This window comes from Leptonychotes weddellii, chromosome 1, assembly GCF_054177405.1.
Source record: "Leptonychotes weddellii isolate Sample4059 chromosome 1, ASM5417740v2, whole genome shotgun sequence".
NCBI lineage: Eukaryota > Metazoa > Chordata > Mammalia > Carnivora > Phocidae > Leptonychotes > Leptonychotes weddellii.
The window spans coordinates 10,689,962-10,705,771 of NC_138369.1; the positions used below are offsets into that span (position 1 = coordinate 10,689,962).

At 56.4% G+C, this 15,810-nt stretch overlaps 1 protein-coding gene across 21 annotated transcripts in view; it reads left to right on the forward strand.

Moving 5' to 3' along the window:
- The window catches only part of MAST3 (microtubule associated serine/threonine kinase 3), a 38,797-nt gene that overhangs the window by 19,514 nt on the left and 3,473 nt on the right, over nt 1-15,810 (forward strand). For all 21 annotated transcript variants that reach the window (XM_031017121.2, XM_031017111.2, XM_031017116.2 and 18 more), the window contains 16 exons: nt 47-179; nt 1,714-1,775; nt 2,171-2,256; nt 3,097-3,305; nt 3,982-4,120; nt 8,253-8,385; nt 8,614-8,779; nt 9,348-9,449; nt 10,126-10,248; nt 11,122-11,231; nt 12,135-12,271; nt 12,989-13,233; nt 13,734-13,940; nt 14,229-14,455; nt 14,916-15,038; nt 15,658-15,794. In XM_031017121.2, the coding sequence (XP_030872981.1) occupies nt 47-179; nt 1,714-1,775; nt 2,171-2,256; nt 3,097-3,305; nt 3,982-4,120; nt 8,253-8,385; nt 8,614-8,779; nt 9,348-9,449; nt 10,126-10,248; nt 11,122-11,231; nt 12,135-12,271; nt 12,989-13,233; nt 13,734-13,940; nt 14,229-14,455; nt 14,916-15,038; nt 15,658-15,794 (2,339 nt within the window). The remainder of the gene's footprint in view (nt 1-46; nt 180-1,713; nt 1,776-2,170; nt 2,257-3,096; nt 3,306-3,981; nt 4,121-8,252; nt 8,386-8,613; nt 8,780-9,347; nt 9,450-10,125; nt 10,249-11,121; nt 11,232-12,134; nt 12,272-12,988; nt 13,234-13,733; nt 13,941-14,228; nt 14,456-14,915; nt 15,039-15,657; nt 15,795-15,810) is intronic.

Consider the following 15,810-nt stretch of genomic DNA (forward strand, 5'->3'; position numbering starts at 1 on the left):
GGAGGTGAGACTGAGCCCCGGCTGACCAGCCTCTCTGCACCCCCAGGAGTTTGACCCTGAGGAGTTTTATCACCTGCTGGAGGCTGCCGAGGGCCAGGCCCGAGAGGGCCAGGGCATCAAGACGGACCTGCCTCAGTACATCATCGGGCAGCTGGGCCTGGCTAAGGACCCCCTCGAGGGTGAGCTGACAGGGGAGTGGAAAGAGAAAACCCAAGGAGAGGCTGGGGCAGAGCTGTGATTCGAACCCAAGCCCGTTGACTTCACAGCTGCCATACTGTCCTTCGTCTCTCTGGGGCCCTGCCCTCGGCCACCTGCAGGGCGCACTGTGGGAAGGTGCGCTGGGGTTCCTGCGGCAGGCAGCCACACGCCAGACCCTCCGACCTGCTGGGGCCTCCGATGCCGAGTTAAGATGGACCAGGGAGCTACCATGAGCAATAGCTTTGCTATTATCTCATGAAATACTTTCCCGATGTCATCTGACTGTGGCCCAGGAGGTAGACTCGGAGTCAGACAGGGTGACCCGTGGGCTGGACCAGGCTGGTCAAGAACTCCCCTCAGACAGCTGAGGCAGGAGAACTGAGACGTGGTACTAGGGGAGCATCGACCTGGCCTGGTCCAGGTGTGGTCACAGGCGGCTCTGGTGAAAGGTCGATGTGTAAGCTGAGTGCTGGCGGATGGAGAGGTGACCAGGTACAGATCTGGGGAAGAGAGGCAGTGAACCGGGCAGGGGGAAGGGTGAACGCAAAGGCCCTGAGGTGGAACCATGCCTGGTGCGTGGGCAGAACAGCGGGAGGAGGGGTGTGGCTAGAGCCAAGGAAGGAGGGAAGCCGGGAGGAGGCGATGGGGTTGGCAGGGCTTTGCGCTGGGGCCAGTGTCTGCCCAGCGTCATTGCTGTGTTAACCCTGGGACCGAGCTGCCATTGTCCCCATTTAAAGCTGGAAAGACTGAGGCTCTGGGTAGATGAGGTTGAACAGGGGTTCAGACCTCCGTGGGCCCAAGGCCAGACCACTTAGAGATTTGCTGTGTGGCCATGGCTATATTCGGCTGTCCAGTGGAGATAACGCAGGTGGCGCCGTGGGTGGCCCCAGGGTCAGAGGAGACAGAAAGTGGCCAGGCAGTTGGCAGCCGAGACTATGGGGCAGATCATCTATCCAGTGCCCCCCTGGGGGAACCCACGGAGTGAAAGGGGCTGCATTCAAACCCAGGCCTCCTTCGCCCGTGAGACTCCACTGTCCCATCCCAGCCCTGTCCCGTGACTGTGAGACTCTGTCTTTATTGCCATCATCATGGTTCATGTTCATCAACCACTCACTCGGGACCACCCCTCTGCCAAGCCCTAGGGCCAGAAAATTGCGGGGGGCGGGGGGGGGCTCCCTCTGGGCCACACCCTAAGCTGAGGAGGATATTAGGAGCCAAAACCCAGAGGGCCCATGTCACAGCCCAAGGCTTGGAGCCAGGATGACAGCTGTGCCATTCAGAGGCTGGGCTTCCCACTGGTCCTTCTAGAAGGTTCCTCAGCCGTTGCTTAGTCTGGTCTCCTGGGTTTGGCCAAGACCTGGACATCGTAGGGGCTCAATGATGGTATCATGGGAGCTGGTCAGGGAGGCACCATGTCCCCAGCCCAGGATGAGCCTTGGAAGCCGTGGGAAATCTCTGGGGGATCGAGGGGCAGGGCATGGAGGCCCCATTTGAGGCTCCTCCCTTGTCTTACAGAGATGGTGCCTCTGAGTCACCTGGAAGAGGAAGGACAGCCTCCAGCGCCTGAGTCCCCGGAGGTAAGTCACAGAGCTTTGATGCTCCCACCTGTCTTGTTCTTTTCAAGGTAGACCAGGAGGCCATGGGAGGGGCTGGGTTTGTTGAGGTTTTGCATATACTAGGTGCTTATTAATGCCAGACTTTAGGGAGAAGGTAAAGGCAAGTGAGACTACCCTGCCATGGTGGTTGCAGACTGGAGGGGGCACCGGAAAGGGGAGTTTTGGAGGATGTATAGGAGTTTTCTGGAAGGAAAACATGGCTTGAGCCAAAGCTCAGGAACTCAGAAGCTGAGCTGGAGAAATTTGGAAGGAGGAAGTAGCATCAGACGCAAGGCCCAGTGGTTGGGACTCGAGGGAAGGGAGAGCCTGGCCTACTCTGAGGTGGGGCAGGACCCTGATCCCTTCTTGCCCCCTAGAGCCGTGCCCTCATCGGCCCATCACGGAGGAAGCCATGTGAGAACGACTTCGAGACCATCAAACTCATTAGCAACGGGGCCTATGGGTAAGTCCTCGGGTCCCCCATAGACCCATTTCTCAGATGCCCATGGGGATGACTGAGGTCCAGGTGGCCCCTGAGTGTGGAGATAGGAAGCTGAGGCCTGACGAGGGAAGTAGAGATGCGGTACGGCCAGGCCAGGGCCTCAGACAGCCTCATCCATGGTCTAGGCCGTTACCTGCCCCAGGTACAGGGAGTTGTAGGTATTTCGGGACCACGCAAGGAAAAAGATGGCCGTGCGGCAGCAGGGGCATGCAGTGAGCATTATCTTAGTGCCACTTTGATGGATTTGCGTGGAGGTGGGGTGGGAGGGGGAGTCCTGCACAGCATAAGACTATCCAGCGGGGGGACTAGAGAGGGGGCTTATGCGTCTAGGTGATGTCACTCAGCAGCGTGGCCAGGAGTCTGGGTCAGACAGCTCCGAAAGGCAGTAGCGGCTTGGGGTCTTCATAGCCCCCAGGGTTTATCTTACAGATAGCTAGTCAGTTCGAGGCAGTTTTACTAGATAAACTTGGCAAGCTCTAAATGGTTCAAAATCTGCTCATTTCACCTCTACATAAAGCAATTTGAGCCTGGTGCCGGGGGGCTTTTGAGCTAAAGGGTCTTCATCTACTGTGAAGAAGTAACCTAGGGGCCATCTTTGGCTTCTCGATGTGACACCAGGGAGGGGCAGCTTAGACCCATAGGGGGGCTGCTTTCGGAGAGGGGCTGGGGAAGGAGAAAGGGTGTCCCGGATGTAGGGCACAGCAAGGGCAAAGGCCTGGCTGGTTGGGTTCTGGGCCCAGGCCAGGCCCCACTGCCTGCGGGGGCCTCAGTGTCCGGCCTCAGTGACCCCGGCTCCCCCAGGGCTGTCTACCTGGTGCGGCACCGAGACACACGGCAGCGCTTTGCCATCAAGAAGATCAACAAGCAGAACCTGATTCTTCGCAACCAGATCCAGCAGGTCTTTGTGGAGCGTGACATCCTCACCTTTGCCGAGAACCCATTTGTGGTCAGCATGTTCTGCTCCTTCGAGACCCGGCGCCACTTGTGTATGGTCATGGAGTATGTGGAAGGTGCGGTCTCGAGGGCTTGTATGCCTACGGTGACGGGGAGCTCACCCTCTACCCAAAAGATAGTCCATCCTTTGACCAAGCTGGGGTCTGCTCTGTCCTCCAAGGGGTCCCGGCCTGCCTTGGGGGACCCTCAGTCTGTGGTGTAGGGGCCCATCCTGCGGGGTTGGGGCTGAGGGAGCTAAAGAGGAGTGTGAGAATAGGACCCTGGGGGATAGGGTAAGGATGGACACCTTTGGCAGGGGGTACTAGTGAGCAGAGGCCTGAAGGCCAGAAGTAAGAGCAGGGAAGGGAGGGAGGTGGGGGTTGGAAGGGCCAGGATGGTTGGGGGCCAGGAAGAGGAGTTGTGGGAGCAAGTTTGCCGTTTAAGAATGAGCAGGCCCTTCAGGTGAGTGCAGCGGTGTGTGTTGATTGAGGTGCTTCTATGCAAGGAGAGGGAACGAGCACTTAGGAGGCACCAGCTGTGTACAGGGTAAGGGACTGTGCCCTTACGGAGCTGCTGTCCTTCCAGGGGGAGAATCAGGAGTTGAGATCTACCCTCCCTCCTGCCCCACTTGGTTCCCCACCTTGGTTCAGTACAGACTGGGGAGGTTTTGCAGGAGGTTGGAGTGGTCCTGGAAGCCCCAGGGCGAGGCTATAGAGCCCAGGGCCTCTGTGAATGCATCTGCGCCCCCCACAGGCGGTGACTGTGCCACGCTCCTGAAGAACATGGGCCCACTGCCCGTGGACATGGCCCGCATGTACTTCGCCGAGACGGTGCTGGCACTCGAATACTTACACAACTATGGCATTGTGCACCGTGACCTCAAGCCTGACAAGTGAGCAGCCTGGGGCCTTGGGGCGGGAGAAGGGGGGAGCAGCGCCTCTGATTGGGGTGTGGGGCTTCGCAGAGCCCCGCCTGTCTGGATTCTGCTGGCCCCTGGTGACAGGAAGACACAGAACAGTGGCAATGTTGGGCACCTGGTGTGTACAGAGGAGATCAGGTACTTAATAGGCACCTGTTGTATGCAAGGGAAGGATAGTACATTTATGGAGGGGCTGCCAGGCAAAGAGAATGTGCCCTTTAGGATGCACAAAATACACAGGGGAAGGGACTGTGCACTCACAGAGCTGCTGCTCCAAGGGGAGAGAACGTGCACTTAGGAGGCACCATCTATATACTGGGAGCAGGGATATGCCCTATGCAAGACCTTACATGTGAAGGAAGGGACCGTGCATGTCTTGAGCACCTGTTGTATGTTCGTGCAGGCAAGAAAGGAAGAGAACGTGTTTATTGAGAGCCTCAGGAGGTTTATTTTACTCTAGCACCTAAGAAGCACCTGCTGCATGCCGGGTCCTCTATGGGTGACTGTAAGACACATGTGTGAATCATCCTTCATGCTTTGTAACCCCCACATAATTTGCAAGGCATTCTTGCCTGCATTAATTGAGCACCTGCTATTCATAGAGCCAGGGGCTGTTCTTTTTTTTTTTTTTTTTTTAAAGATTTTATTTATTTATTTGACAGAGAGAGAGACAGCAAGAGAGGTAACACAAGCAGGGGGAGTGGGAGAGGGAGAAGCAGGCTTCCTGCCGAGCAGGGAGCCTGATGTGGGGCTCGATCCCAGGACCCTGGGGTCATGACCTGAGCCGAAGGCAGACGCTTAATAACTGAGCCACCCAGGTGCCCCCAGGGGCTGTTCTTATATCACATGCCCTGTGGATACCAGGCAAGAACCTCGAGTTTCTCGGGTTCTGGCCTCGTGGAGGTGTGAACAGAAATGTCAAGAGCCTGCGTGTTTTCAGGCATCTTGCAGTTTGTGAGTAGCTTAGAAAACAAAGCAGATGTGTATTTGGCAGCTGCTGTATACCTAGACATGTGCTCGTTTTCAGGAACCCAGATGGCAGTGTGACTAACTCCTCTCACAATGATGACCCCTTCGGATTTATAAAGCACATTTTTTTAAATCTGGTGCGTAAATTCATGGGGCACCAGCTTTGTATAAGGTGATTAGAGGAACAGTTATTAGGCGATGGCTGTGTGCCAGGCGCAGAACACTTCAGCTGCCTTTGTATTAAAGTTTTTGTTTTGAGAGCAGCATTGAGCACCTACTGTCCCTTTCTCAGATGAAGATACTTGCTCCGTGGAGGTGTGAACAGAAGCGTTAAGAGCCCTGCCTGTTTCGAGGGCATCTCGTAGTTTGCCAGCAACTCGGAAGATAAAGTGTGTATTTGGCACCTGTTGTATACCTGGACCTCTGTGTTCAACACTCTAAGGATGCCCTGTGCCCAGCAGAACTCTGTGGATCATCCTAGAGTGGGGTGGGGTCTCCCGAGTGTGTCAGGTTAAACCCCAAAGCAGGACCCGCCCCTCCCAGGCTCGGGACCCTCATCTGCAAAAAGGCTCAGGCAAGTGTCCAGCCCCAGAGGGCTCAGGGACGTGGGCTCACATAACAGGTGCTCGAGAAAAAAAAAAATTTTTTTTCACTTTGGAAGATTTCAAATACATCCCGAAGTCAAGAGGAGGTGCATTCATTTGCTAGGGCCATCAGAGCAAAGTAGCACGGACTAGGCAGCTGAAGCCACAGAAGTGTACTCTCACAGTCCTGGAGGCCAGAAGTCCAAGATCAAGGTATCAGCAGGGCTGCCTCTGGAGGTGCCAGGGAAGGATCTCTTCCAGGTCTCTCCCCCAGCTTCTGGTGATTTTGTGGCTCGTGGCAGCATCATTCCGGCCTTCACGTGGTGTCCTCCCTCTGCATGTCTGTGTCCACATGTCCCCTTTTCATAAGGACACCAGTCCTATTGAATGAGGGACCACTATGTTCTAGGACGTCCTCATTTAACTAGTCACATGACCATCGTCCCTCCAAATTAGGTCAGGGCGCCTGGGTGGCTCAGTTGGTTAAGCGACTGCCTTCGGCTCAGGTCATGATCCTGGAGTCCCGGGATCGAGTCCCACGTCGGGCTCCCTGATCAGCAGGGAGTCTGCTTCTCTCTCTGACCCTCCCCCCTCTCATGCTCTCTATCTCATTCTCTCTCTCAAATAAATAAATAAAATCTTTAAAAAAAAGAAATTAGGTCATATTTGTAGTTCCTGGGGGTGAGGACTTCCACATGGGAATTTGGGGATACACAGTTCAGCCCAGAACAGAAGGGTCCAGTGCCCCCGCCGTCTACTCCCCACATCCATCCTGATCCTGCAGCTTCCAACACTCGCCCAGTCCTGCTTGCTCCCACTTCCAGCTCCCCCCTCCCCCCAGGATGGGTAATTTGAAGCATATCCCCGGCATAGCATTTCATTTCTAAGAAGGAAAACATTTTTCTTAAATAGCTCATATAGTTGGTATTCAAGAGGTGAATGTTTTTTAGACAGGCATGTGCCCATAGGAACTCCAGAAGTATTGGTTGTCTTAACAGTCGATGGCCCCAGGGCTGCCTAAGCCCTTGGTTTTTGATATTTTTTTAAATTTTATTTTATTTTTATTTTGTTTTTTTTAAAGATTTTATTTATTTATTTGACAGTGAGACACAGTGAGACAGGGAACACAAGCAGGGGGAGCAGCAGAGGGAAAATCAGGCTTCCCGCCGAGCAGGGAGCCTGAGGCGGGGCTCGATCCCAGGACCCTGGGACCATGACCTGAGCCGAAGGCAGACTGCTTAACCGACTGAGCCACCCAGGCACCCCAAGCCCTTGGTTTTAACTGCACCTGGGGGCTACACCAAAATGGTTTTCCTCAGTTGATGTACGCAGTAGTTGCTCAAGAAACGTCTCTTATTTTTAAAAATAGTGGCTGCACATAGTAAGTGCACAGAATTATTTTTTTTATAGAGTCGAGGTATACAGGATGTGCCAAATAAAGGGTTTATCAAACAGCTTGGATATACACAGTGAGTTCTCTAGAAATGAAGCAGCCCGTGTACCAGGAGGTACATAAAAATGTGACTTTATGGGGCACCTGGGTGGCTCAGTCGTTAAGCGTCTGCCTTCGGCTCAGGTCATGATCCCAGCGTCCTGGGATTGAGCCCCGCATCGGGCTCCCTACTCCGCGGGAAGCCTGCTTCTCCCTCTCCCACTCCCCCTGCTTGTGTTCCCTCTCTCAGTGTGTCTCTCTCTGTCAAATAAATAAAACCTTAAAAAAAAAATGTGACTTTATAAAGATGGTCCATGTGGTTCTATCACCTAGCAAAACGTGTATGTACTTAAGCTGATGGGAAAACTTGAAAAGCAGGGTACATGGTAGGTGTCCAAGTTTTTAAAAGTGGGTCTCCTCATGAGGTGCACAGAAAGATTTCTTTTTTTTTTTTTTTTTTTAAGATTTTATTTATTTATTTGAGAGAGCGAGAATGAGAGAGAGTACATGAGAGGGGGGAGGGTCAGAGGAAGAAGCAGGCTCCTCGCCGAGCAGGGAGCCCGATGCGGGACTCGATCCCGGGACTCCAGGATCATGACCTGAGCCGAAGGCAGTCGCTTAACCGACTGAGCCACTCAGGTGCCCGAAAGATTTCTGTATATAGCAGATGCTCAAAGTATGTTCATTGTTCAACAGGGAATGTAAACAATAAGTGCTTGCAAAGCGTTTAGTTTGTTAAAAAGAATGGACACATGTACAAACATGTATTTTAGATCCACCCAGTAGGTGTTCAGACGTTTTAACGCACAGTTGGGAGACGGAGTGATTCTCAGGAAATTTGTATTTGAACAGTGGAGTATACAGTTGGTGCTCAGCAGCGACAGCGGACGCATCCAGTAGGTGCACCAAGATGTTTGCCAGATTTGAAATACCACCCAAGACCTACTGGTTCTTGTGATAATGTGCCTGTGTTCAGGAAGCTCTTTCAGACCCCCTCCGGGGAGTGAAGCTGCCCTGGCTGGACCTCAGCCCACCTGGGGTGGCACCAAGTTCTGGGGTGGCATGAGCGGCCAGGCACCTCGGGCCCCCGGCCCTGAGTGCACCACCCACCCGCCCACAGCCTACTCATCACCTCACTTGGCCACATCAAGCTGACCGACTTTGGCCTGTCCAAGATTGGGCTCATGAGCATGGCCACCAACCTCTACGAGGGCCACATCGAGAAGGACACCCGGGAGTTCGTGGACAAGCAGGTGTGCGGGTGGGCAGGGGGCCGTGGGTGTGGGACCACCTCCCTCTGTCTGGATCCTGACCCTCAGGACATGGGGAGATTTTGCAGCACAAAGGAGAAGATAAACTGTTCCCCCTCCCCCATAATGCTCTCCACCCCTGTGCCCAGCCTGGCCTTGACCTCTCCATCTCTCCTGTGGCCTCTCTGGAGTTGGAGGCCATCCTCCTTTTCCCCATTCTGCCTGACCCAGGTGTGCGGGACGCCTGAGTACATCGCGCCCGAGGTGATCTTCCGCCAGGGCTACGGGAAGCCGGTGGACTGGTGGGCCATGGGTGTTGTCCTCTATGAATTCCTGGTGGGCTGTGTGCCTTTCTTCGGAGATACCCCCGAGGAACTCTTTGGCCAGGTGGTCAGTGGTGCGTTTCCCCCACCATGGCCGCGGTTCAAGTCTTGGCCCCACTGGGGCTCTGGGCAGCAGCCCCCCTACAGGGTGCCTAGCCCCAACCGGACACTGGGGACGTGGCCAAGGGCAAGACAGACAGTGAGGGAGATCAATAAGCAAATTACCAGACATCAGATACAAAAAAATGCCAAGGAAAAAAAGCAGGAAGAGGGGAGAGGATGGGGTACCAGATGTGGTGGGGGCTGCCTTAAATAGGGGGTCACGGAGGCCTCGCTGAGGTGACAGTGTGAGCAAAGCCTGAAGGAGCAAGAGGGAGCCACAGAAGTAGAAGAGGGGGCCACAGAAGTAGAAGAGGGGTATGGCCCTGGTGGAGGGGTATAGCCGGAGCAAAGGCTGTAGGTGGGACTGAGCCTGGCGTGTTGAAGGAACAGAGGAGGCCGATGGCTTGGTGTGCAGTGAGTGAGGGGAGGTGGTCGGAGGTGCTATGAAGGGCTATCCTCACCCTCTCACTCCCTCTCCTATTTTATTTCATTTTATTAATTTAATTTAATTTAATTTTTTTCCCCCTCTCCTCGTTTTAGATGAGATCATGTGGCCAGAAGGGGATGAGGCCCTCCCAGCTGATGCCCAAGACCTCATCACCAGGCTGCTCCGACAGAGCCCACTGGACCGTCTGGGCACTGGTATGTGATGGGGGGGGCGGGCAGGGGGGTGGGATGGGGACTGGGGAAGCAATAACTCGAGAGACTACATAGAGGAGGGAGGCTTGGGGCTGGGGTTTTGAAGGATACATAGGATTCCACCAGGAGCTAACAGGTAGCTGGGTCTGATGCAGACAAGGGGCACTGAGGCTGAGTATGGGAGCCTGCAAGGTCATCATGGGCTGTGTCCTCAGGTCCTCAAAGGCCCAGCCCAGTGGATCCCACTGTTCCGATTTCCTTAGCCACCTAATTAATGGTTAAGGGACTGAGACTCTTGCAGCACCCCATTACCCAGCCACTACAGGTCACGTTCATGATGAAGCCTAGCCACTGGAGAGGACCACAAGGGCTCAGGCTGGGGAACAGGATACCTTCACGCAGTCAGTCTACTCCATGGAGTAGAAATGCATGGAAAAGGCCTGGGAAGGAAGCCCTCCTAGGGCTCTGGGGTTTCTCCGGGTGGTGGGATCTCAGAATCCAGCAGAGGCAAGAGCAGGGCCTGGGTTCTAGCCCCGGCTCCATCCCTCCTCAGACGCTGAAACAGCAGCTGCTCCCCTCGCCATCTTTATGGTTCTGTGTTGGCCAAGTTTGGGCTCCTAGTTGACCCAGGGGACAGTGGGGACGGGGGGCTGCAGGGCTGAGCTGGGCATGTCCGTAGGTGGCACCCACGAGGTAAAGCAGCACCCCTTCTTCTGGACACTGGACTGGGCCGGGCTTCTGCGACACAAAGCTGAGTTTGTGCCACAGCTTGAAGCTGAGGACGACACCAGCTACTTTGACAGTAAGTAGGGGTCAAGGGGGCGGACTCTGCTGTCCCACATTTGCCTGAGACGGTGTGGGGTGTCTGCCAGAGTCTCCACCCAACCTCCTCACCCTGAGCCTGGAGCTTCTGACTTCCTGAGCTTTCTGAGAAATCAGAGCATGTCTGCTGGTAGCTGCCCCACCCCACCCCCCCCATCCCCCCGGCTGGTTTCCTGTGCATCCGGGGTCAGGAGGCCACGGCATCCTTCTGGATTGCAGGAGGGGAAACCGAGGCGCTGAGTGTGGCAGACCCTGGCCTGGCATCCCTAGCAGGTTCAGCCTCCTGAGTGTCCAACCTTGACCAGGCACGGAGCCCTGTCTGTCACACAGAAGGGTGGGGCGCTTTGCTGGGCTTTGTGGGGGGAACCCCTCCAACACTGTGGGTGGGCTCAGACAAGTCTTCCTCTGCCCACTTGGGGCTCCAGCCAAGCAGATGAAATGCCCTCGGTTTCCAGCACCTCCTCCAGACCTTGCTGTGTGCTCTTGGGCATGTCAGAAGTCCTCTCTGAGCATCTGTTTCCTCTTCTGTAAAATGGGGAGCATCCTTTTAAGATGCCCAGTATTACCTACTTCTGGGTGACCCATCTCAGGGGTGAGAAGACTGAGGGTCAGACACAAGAATTCCCACCCACGATCCTGTAGATCGTAGGGATGCAGCTGGGTTGTTTATTGCCAGGTACTCACTCTGCAACTCAAGCCTCCTGTGGTCCCTAAATACACCAGCCATGGTCCCACCTCGATGCCTTTGCCCTGACAGTGTCTCCCCGCCTGGGACGCCCTTCCCACATCACCCCACAGCCCTTGCGGCCGCCTGTGGACATCAGGTGGGCTGCACGTGCCTTTCCCTCCCCAGCACGTTCGGAACGTTACCGCCACCTGGGCTCAGAGGATGAGGAGACCAATGACGAGGAGTCATCCACAGAGATCCCTCAGTTCTCGTCTTGTTCCCACCGCTTCAGCAAGGTGGGCCCGGGGCCTAGACACAGCTAGCACTCAGGAAACCCGCAAGATGTTCACTGCGGGGGGTGGGGGGCGGGGGGTGGGGTGTTCTTCTACCTTTTTTTTTTTTTTAATTATTATTGTGGTAAGAATACATATAAAATGTACCACACTAGCCATTTTAAACTGTACAGTTCAGCGCCATTTAGTACATTCAGAATGTTGGACACCCATCACCTCTGTCTAGCTCTAGAACCTTTCCATCACCCCCGCCCCCACGAGCAGTCACTCCCCTGCCCCCCTCCCCCCGGCCCCTGGCAACCACCAATCTGCTTTCTGTCTCTGGATTTGCCTATTCTGGATCTTTTCACCTAAGTGGAATCATATAACATGTGGTCTTTCATGTCTGACCTCTTGCGCTCAGCACGACGTCTTCGACCCGTGTCAGAGCTTGGTTCCTCTTTATGGCCGAGTGCTATTCCGTTGCGTGGATGGGCCACACTGTGTTTACCCCTCCATCGATGGACATTTGGGGTGTGCCTGTGTTGAGGTGCTTGTGAACAGTGCTGCTCTCTCACTGCTTACTTTAGAGCCTCACCAGCTTAAACGCCTTCCTTCGTTTATAATTGGATGAAAAAAACCTTCTGTGCTGCTTGCGGGCCTGAGACCCACGCAGAGCATCCTGATCAGCAGCAGGAACCCCGGCTGTGGCCCCGTTGGTAGCCAGGGCCCTCTGAGCCTCAGTTTCTCCATCTGTACAGTGGGCTAAAGACTCTTCTGTTCTTAGGGACGTGGCGAGCATGGATAGAAGGAAATGACTCACAAGGAAGCATCGGGCTTATAGGAAGCATTCAACTAAGCCGGCTCTTCCCCAGGGGTGTGGCCGCCTGTCTCCGTGTCCTTATCGTTATATTCTGTTGCTGCCAGGTCTATAGCAGCTCCGAGTTCCTGGCTGCCCAGCCCACCCCAACCTTCGCGGAGCGGAGCTTCAGTGAGGACCGGGAGGAAGGGTGGGAGCGCAGCGGTGAGGGCGAGTCCGGCCGCCGCTTGAGCGTGGAGATCCGGTAGGTGGGCTGGGGAGCGTGCGCAGATCCAGCCACCAAGCCGGCCGGGAGGCGGGGACCACAAGGTCTAATGCTGGAGAGAGCTTCCCGTGGCCCAGTCGGAAAGGATCAAACACGTGGGCTGGCATGTCAGAGCCCCACCAACGTGGCCCCCCTGGCTTTGTGCCCCAGACCACACCGAGCATAGAGCAACTGCGCGGTCATACTGCTAGGCTTTTGCTTGCCCTGTTCCAGAATACCCTTTGCTGACGAACTCCTGTTCATTCTTCAAAGACCAGACTCAACAGAAAAATAATCAATGTCTGCTAACGGAGGGGTGTTGGAAGCTGGGTTTTTAAAAGACAGACAGAGGGGCGCCTGGGTGGCTCAGTCAGTTAAGCGTCTGCCTTCGGCTCAGGTCATGATCCCGGGGTCCTGGGATTGAGCCCCATGTCAGACTGCCTGCTCAGCGGGAAGCCTGCTTCTCCCTCTCCCACTCCCCCTGCTCGCGTCTCTCTCTGTCAAATAAATAAATAAAGTCTTTAAAAAAATAATAATAAAAGACAGACAGAAATTCTCTGGGCAGACAGAGGACCGAGCATGCTGAGGGAATTCACCCCGCATTTACAAATTACCTCTGTTTCTAAGCTGAGAGTTAAAATATGGCCACTAGGGGTGACTGGGTGTCCTGGGGCGAGGGTACCTGGCAAGTGTGACTTTGGCTCTCCTCTGCTGCAGACTGAGGTCCTGGACATCCTCTGGTTCTTCCTGCCAGTCATCTTCTTCCCAGCCTGAGCGGGGCCCTAGCCCATCTCTCTTGAATACTATTATCCTGGATACAATGCCCAAGTTTGCCTTCTCGTCAGAGGATGAGGGAGCCAGCCCAGCCTCTGCAGGCCCCAAGAGGCCCATCTTCATTCTGGGGGAGCCTGATCCACCCCCAGCAGCCACCCCAGTGATGCCCAAGCCCTCAAGCCTTTCTGGTAGGTGAGGTCCCGGATGGGAGGGATCGTATTGTAGAAAGTTTCCCAGAGGAGGGACTATTTGAGATGGGTTTTGAAGGCTGAGTAGGAGCTCTACAGAGAGACCATTCGCTTGTCTAACAAAGGCTTTAAGATAGGAGACGCCAGGGCTCCAGAGAGGCCTCAGGCCTCAGTGTTACTCCCAGTCTAGGGATGATAGCCCCAGCTTCATGGGGTCAGGATGGGACTGGAGAAGGGGATGAGGCTGGGGAGCTCTGAGAGGGGTGTAGGGGTCTGAGGGGTGGGGGAAGGCTTCTTAGAGGAGGGGACTTGAAGAGTGGAGCTTTCCAGGGAGAGCAGGGCAGGAAGGAAGTGTAGGAAGGGGGAACTGCCTGAAGAAAGGCCAGGAGGAGGCTGAACGGTGTACACGCTGACCGGGGAGGAAGGGGCTTTGCCTCCCGAGGGCAGGGGGCGGAGTGGCGAGAGCGGCCAGGCTGACCGCCAACCCTGCTGACCCCTAGCCGACACAGCCGCCCTCAGCCACGCACGCCTACGAAGCAACAGCACTGGTGCGCGACACTCGACACCGCGGGCCCTGGATGCTGGTCGGGGCCGCCGCCTTGGGGGCTCAAGGGACCCAGCTCCCGAGAAGTCTCGGGTGTCCCCCAGCGGGGGCCGCGTGCCCAAGTCTGCCTCAGTGTCCGCCCTGTCCCTCATCATCACAGCCGGTACCGCGCGTGGCCCAGCCTTGTCTTTGCCTGTCTGTCCATGTCTGTTTTGAGCCCTGGGTTGGGGCCGTGCCACGGGACGGGGGAAGCGGCTAGCCCCAGGGAGAGCTGGGGGACTGGCATTCCCGGCAGAGGGCACTGCATGTGCAAAGGCCAGGCGGGGGGGGGGGCGTGCTGGGGGCATTGGAACAACAGGAAAGCAGCCAGAGTGATCAGCTTGGTGGGGGGCTGCCCTCCTGGCCCTGGTCCCTGCAAGGGAGTGACCCCCTCCCAACCCTGGTCCTGCAGATGATGGCAGCGGCGGCCCCCTCATGAGCCCTCTGTCCCCACGCTCGCTGTCCTCGAACCCATCGTCCCGAGACTCCTCTCCAAGCCGAGACCCGTCCCCCGTGTGTGGCAGCCTGCGGCCCCCCATTGTCATCCACAGCTCAGGCAAGAAGTACGGCTTCAGCCTGCGGGCCATCCGCGTCTACATGGGCGACAGCGATGTCTACACCGTGCACCACGTTGTCTGGGTAAGTTGGTCTGGTGAGCAGGAAGAGCGGGACCTGGTTTGAGTCTAGCTTCCCCCTGGCAAGATGCTTCACTTTTGGAGCCGCACTTTCTAGTCTCATTGCCTGCAAGGTTTTGGAGCCCAGGGCAGGGAGCTGGTGCCACCTGGATCTTTGCAGTCCCTCTTCCTTATGGGGAGGGGCTTGGGCAAGATGGACAGGGATGGACAGAGGGTTAGAGACCTCAGTTGGGCATGAAGCTCCTAGCCCCTGCCCACAGATGCACAGTGGGAGTGTCGTCCTGCCTCCTCCCAGCCCAGTGCCTGTTCCCTCCCCACCAGTCACTCTCTGAACAGCCCCCAAGGTCAAGGAAACAGCACAGGAGGCAGCAGCTTGTTGGGGTCCCATGGCTGACCCAGCTGGCAAGGGGTCTCCAGCTGTGGGGCCCCAGAGCACTGACGCTACCATCCACCCTCACCCCCAGAACGTGGAGGAGGGAAGCCCCGCCCAGGAGGCGGGCCTGCGAGCCGGGGACCTCATCACCCACATCAACGGGGAGTCAGTTCTGGGGCTGGTGCACATGGATGTCGTTGAGCTGCTGCTGAAGGTACAGCGCCCACCACTGCCCACCCTGGGGGCTCCCAGAACCCCTATCCCCTGTCCATCCTCAGGGCCCTCGATCTGTCCCCGCTGCCTACCCTCTGGTTTACTCCTCTGACCCCCTGACAGCCCCTGATGCTGAGGTTCTCGCCCTGGAACCACACCTTTCCACACCTGGGCCCAATTCCAGGCCTTGCATGTCCCCTCCACTCTGCCCAGGATGTACCTCCTTCTTAGTCCCCCAGGTTCCCCTACTTTTGGCCCTCCCTCTGGCTCACCCTGACCATATGAGGCTGGGGATATCCGTACTGTCTTCGTCTTCCTCAGATCAGGCGTCCTCCGGGGCTGAGGCCTGGCGGTAGGGAGGCAGACACAGGCCAGGAGGCAGGGCCTTGTTTGGATAGCTCCTAGGACCGGTGGGTGGGTGGGTGGGTGGGTGGGTGGGCAGCTCGTTGCATGGACGGACAGATGGCGGACATGTACCTTTGGCCTACCGGGTGGTGGGTCATTAGGGGAGAAGTGGGCAGATAGGCTCGGGGGCTTCGATGGATGAGGAGGTAGGCGGGTGGGTGGGTGGCTCCCTAGATGGGAGGCATCCAGGTGACCCCTCGCCATCCCTCCTGCAGAGCGGCAACAAGATCGCCCTCCGGACCACCGCCCTGGAGAACACCTCCATCAAGGTGGGCCCCGCCCGGAAGAATGTGGCCAAGGGCCGCATGGCACGCCGGAGCAAACGGAGCCGCCGGCGGGAGACACAGGACCGGTGAGCGGCGGGTGGG